A 5336-nucleotide genomic window follows, 5' to 3' on the forward strand; every position below is an offset into this window, starting at 1 on the left:
CAACGACCGGATCAACAGCCTGATCAGCCCAGCAAAACGCCAGCTCAATCCAAGTTGCCGGATAGTGCACTGCCTAAGTTCAATGGCAGTTACACCGACTGGCCCTCATTTATTGATCTGTTCACTTCAGTCGTGATCAACCGAGAGGACTTGGACGACGTCCAGAAATTTTATTACCTCAAGGGATGCCTGCGAGGAGAGCCGCTCAAGATCATATCGAACCTGTCGCTCACCGGATCATCGCTCAATTCAGCCATCGCCCAGCTCAAGAGCCGCTATGAGAACAAGCGCCGGCTCATCCAAGCGCACTTAGATCAACTGGCGTCGCTACCTGCTGGACCGCCGACCATGGCAGCCGAGCAAGCGAAGAGCCTGAGCCAGCTCATCTCAACAGCGCTGGAAACGAGAAACGCGGTGCTCAATTTGGTGGATGCGGGAACACTGGGCGACTGTATGCTGGTGCATCAGGTTAGCCGCAAGCTGGACCGCACGACCAAGGAGAGCTGGGAGTCGTCGCTCGGGGCGACGACTGAGTTCCCAAGGTTCGACTCGCTGGTGGAATTCGTCACCGCCCGTGTGAGGACCTTGGAGTCGCTCAGCGAGGACCAGGCGAAGGCAGCTGAACCCAGAGCGGCACCAACGCGACAGGCAGTGCAATCCACGCAGCTCCGAAGGCCAGCTCACGCCGCAGTAGCTGCAGCGCCAGCTCGACAGACAGCTCCTCGAACGGCACCCGAGAGGCCCGACTTAGAGCGACCATCGCCTTTCGAGTGCTGCGATTGTTGCGGAGGGCAAGATTACATTGTTGCATGCGCACTCTTTAGGAGCATGACGCCCAAGGTGCGAGCTCAGTGCGTTGAAAGCAAGCGCCTGTGCTACAACTGCTTGGGCAGGCACAGCGTCCGCTCGTGCAAATCTGCTCAAAAGTGTAACCACTGTGGAGGGCAACACCATACGATGATCCACGAAGGCGAGCCGCAGACAGCTCAACTCCAAACCGGTTCATCTAAAGCAGCCTCCTCATCCGCTCACACCACCGAGTAGGAACTCGGTGCAGAAGTCAAACCGCCAGATCATCGGACGCTCCTAGCAACCGCTCAAGCTCTGCTCACCACATCAACGACAGTTCATCAAATCCGCATCTTAATAGATCCAGGTTCCGAAATTTCGTTCATCTCCGAAGAACTCACCCGTCTGCTCAACCTTCGGAGACACAGATCATCCATCACAATCATTGGTGTTGGTGGAACAAAATCAACTGAAACAAAGGGTGTGGTCACTGTCATACTCCAATCGATGCATTCACAACAGACTGTCTGCATCCAGGCTCACGTGCTCACAGCCGTATCGACAATCCTGCCATCGTTCTCAATGAGAACTCCGGATTGGCCTCACATTAGAAAATTGAGGTTGGCGGACAATGATTTCTTGACACCACGACCAGTCGATTTAATCATTGGAGCGGATTTCTACGGAAGGATCATCAAGCCAAATATCATCAAGGGCTCACCAACAACACCAATTGCTCAACTTTCCATTTTTGGATGGCTCGTCATTGGCCCAGTCGACGAATCACATTCAAATACTCATTATTCACATTTTGCAGTTGCTCAAGACGACCAGAGCAATCTGCAAGAGCTGCTCACCAAATTCTGGGATCCAGGAAGAGGAATCACCAATGGATATTCCAAGCACGCTCACTCCGGAGGAAGAAGAATGCGAATCACATTTCTGTGCGACTCACGCTCGTGATCACACTGGAAGGTACATCGTTCGCATTCCACTCAAGGCACCAGCATCGCTCTTAGGCAATTCACACAAGATTGCTCAAAGATGTCTACAAAGCACGTTGCGACGACTCTCCAAGGATTCAACATACAACCAGCTCTACGTCGAGTTCATGAAAGAGTACGAAGAACTAGGACACATGGTAAAGGCTCCAGATCACCAAAGAATTTCATCAAGAGAGGCTGAAACGTTGGGCCTGATGGGGAGATGACCTTGGCACATGATGCTTCGGCATCAGGAGGGTTGAGGGTCTCTTCTGACGGTTCAACACCTCAGACCTCTGCTCATCTTCAACCATATTATTTGCCTCACCATGGAGTTCTACGTCTCGACAGTTCAACAACGAAGCTCAGGGTTGTATTCAACGGATCAAAAGCTACGACATCAGGCAAATCAGTCAACGATTTAATGCATACTGGTGCTAATTTGCTCTTGAATGTTACAGATGTTCTAATTTGGCTTCGCCATTATCACCACATTTTTGCCACAGATATCACAAAAATGTATCGCCAGGTAGCAGTTCACAAGGATGATTGGGATCTCCAGCGAATCCTTTGGATCGATGAAGACCGCAATGTCATCCCTTACCAGATCACAACTGTCACGTACGGTACAAAGGCGGCTCCCTTCCTGGCGACACGAGCACTCATGCAACTTGTTCACGATGAGGGTCATCGATTCCCTCTGGCAACGCCTTCGCTCACACATGGCAGATATGTGGACGATATCGTTGGAGGAGCAGACTCAATCTCGGAACATGTGGAGGTCGCTCATCAGCTGATTGCATTGTGCAACGCGGGCGGATTTCCACTCGCAAAATGGCATGCGACTCACCCAGATCTTCTACGGGCTGTTTCGTCATCCACACAATCGTCAGCTCCCATATCATTTGACGACTGCACTACCAAATTACTCGGTATTCAATGGATGCCTCAAACTGACGCATTCGGCTTCTCATCAACTTTGACTGATCAACCAAGTAAGTGTTCAAAACGCCTCGTATTGTCCGAAGTGGCTCGGATATTTGATCCATTAGGTTTCGTCGCACCGGTAATAGTACGAGCAAAAATGCTATTACAAGAACTCTGGCTACACAAAATCAATTGGGACGACCAATTACCGTCTCAAATTGTATCACGATGGTTCATCATCAGAGAAGATCTCAAAGGTTTGGCCAAACTGACAATTCCAAGATGGTTCAACACATGGAACAATTCAACTGTAGAAATTCATGGATTCTCTGATGCTTCTCAACTTGCCATGGCAGCAGTGATTTACATCACTGTCAGCTCTCCGTCCAACGACTCAATGACGTCACTTGTCTGCTCTAAGACAAAAGTTGCACCACTGAAGAGGCTCACAATACCCAGATTGGAGTTGTCGGCCGCACTCCTACTGGCAAAACTCACAAAATATGTTCAATCAACGCTCAAGGTGAAGATCAATGCAACGCACCTGTGGACGGACTCTCAAGTTTCGCTCATATGGATCATATCGCAAGCATCACGTTGGAAGGATTATGTTCGGAACAGAGTCATTCAGATCCAAGAACTCACTCCAAATGCGCATTGGAGGCATGTTCCAGGTACTTCTAATCCAGCCGACTGTGCTTCCCGAGGCATTTCGACAGATCAACTTCAACGATTCGAGCTTTGGTGGAAAGGTCCTCCACCTTGGCTCGATTGATGGCTCGAAATCAAGATCATTGGCCAGAGCAAAAGGAATTCTCAACTTTAAACAGCGAGCTCGAAGTGAGACCCAATGTCTCACTCTTTGCTACAGCTCAAAAGCTAAGTTATCATTGGGATCTCATTTACAAATATTCATCTCTTATTAAGCTGTATAGACTGACTGCACTTTGTTTCAGGTTTGCCTCACGGCTTAAGAGAAAGCTCGAAACTCCTCCTGTGATCATCATACCATCCTGCGACATGGAGAAGGCGCAGCTCTTCTGGATTCACGCGACTCAACACTTGTATTTCACCAGCGAAATCAAGACGCTCAACTCAGGCTCAACCCTGCCTGCAACTCACCCCTTCAGTCGCCTCACCGCCTTCATCGATTCACAGGGAACAATACGAGTAGGAGGAAGACTCACAAACACAGCGCTCAGCAGGGATGAAAAACATCCAGCGATCCTCCCACGGGACGCTCACCTGTCGAAGATCATCATTGAAGATGCTCACAAGCGAACATTTCACGGAGGAACGCAGCTCACGCTCGCATACATTCGACAACGGTACTGGATCATCGGTGGCAGAGCTCCTGTAAAATCTCACATTTTGAGATGTGTCGTGTGTGCTCGTCAGAGGGGGATTCGTGCTCGTCAGATGATGGGTCAACTACCTCTCTGTCGAGTCACACCATCACGACCATTCGCTCACACCGGTGTCGATTATGCAGGACCGATCACAATGAAAAATTCAAAGGGAAGAGGCTCGAAAACAATCAAAGGATGGATCTGCGTGTTCGTATGTTTCTCCTCATCAGCTGTTCACCTCGAGGTTGTCAGCGATTACTCAACCGAGGGATTTCTGGCAGCCTACAGAAGATTCTCATCACGAAGAGGGATCGCTCACAAGTTGTACTCTGACTGTGGTACAAATTTCATTGGAGCACAGGCAGAGCTCAAACGCCTGTTCACGTCCAGTTCACAGGAGCACCGACAGATCGCATCGATTCTGTCAGCTGACAGCACTCAATGGATGTTCAGCCCTCCAGCTGCTCCTCACATGGGAGGGAAATGGGAAGCTGTGGTGAAATCAATCAAGTACCATCTCAGGAGAACAATTGGTGAGCTCTTACTAACATTCGAAGAGTTTTCCACTCTCCTCACACAGATCGAAGCGGTGCTCAACTCAAGACCATTGGAGCCGCTCAGTGACGATCCCGACGACATCTCTGCGCTCACCCCAGGACACTTCCTCATCGGTTCAGCGCTCAACACGATACCAGAACCATCACTGCTCGACGTCTCACCAGGTAGATTGTCGAAATGGCAACCGATCGAGCAGAGGGTTCAACACTTCTGGTCTCAGTGGTCTCGACACTACCTGCAGAGACTTCAATCAATCTCAAAGTGGCATCACCCATCGAACGACATCAAAACAGGCTCGTTGGTGCTGCTCACGAACGAGCATCTTCCACCGAGCAAGTGGCCACTCGCAAGAGTGACCGAAGTTCACCCCGGCAAGGATGCCCTCACCAGGGTTGCAACCTTGAAGACTGCAACCACGACTCTCGTCCGACCGATCACCAAGCTTGTCATCCTGCCTGTTCACCATCAAGCTGAGCTCACCTCTGCAGAAACATCATCAACGAGTTGCTGATGGCGGGCGGAAATGTTTGAGAATCCGCTCAGCCATGATGGCGCTCACGGTCGATCGATTTATCGATCGGGAGTTACCCATCTAGGTAACTCGTGAGCAGGGGTCTTCTCGCCGGCTCGCGCGCAACGCCGCCATTATTGATCATCGATCACCGCAAGCAACAAGTGCTCATCAGAATTGTTCAGTAATTTCTCAAAGTGCAGTTCACACACCAGATCA

At 50.2% G+C, this 5336-nt stretch overlaps 2 protein-coding genes across 2 annotated transcripts; both read left to right on the forward strand.

The window, feature by feature from the left end:
- The first annotated feature begins 1995 nt into the window (after window positions 1-1995).
- LOC123988099 lies at window positions 1996-3474 on the forward strand. The gene has a single exon (XM_046286945.1). It carries the CDS (start codon window positions 1996-1998, stop codon window positions 3472-3474), a length of 1479 nt encoding a protein of 492 aa, XP_046142901.1.
- Window positions 3474-5117, forward strand: LOC114882256. The gene has a single exon (XM_029199141.2). It carries the CDS (start codon window positions 3474-3476, stop codon window positions 5115-5117), a length of 1644 nt encoding a protein of 547 aa, XP_029054974.2.
- The last annotated feature ends 219 nt before the right edge of the window (window positions 5118-5336 follow it).

The sequence above is a fragment of the Osmia bicornis genome, chromosome 9 (genome assembly GCF_907164935.1).
Source record: "Osmia bicornis bicornis chromosome 9, iOsmBic2.1, whole genome shotgun sequence".
Taxonomy (NCBI): domain Eukaryota; kingdom Metazoa; phylum Arthropoda; class Insecta; order Hymenoptera; family Megachilidae; genus Osmia; species Osmia bicornis.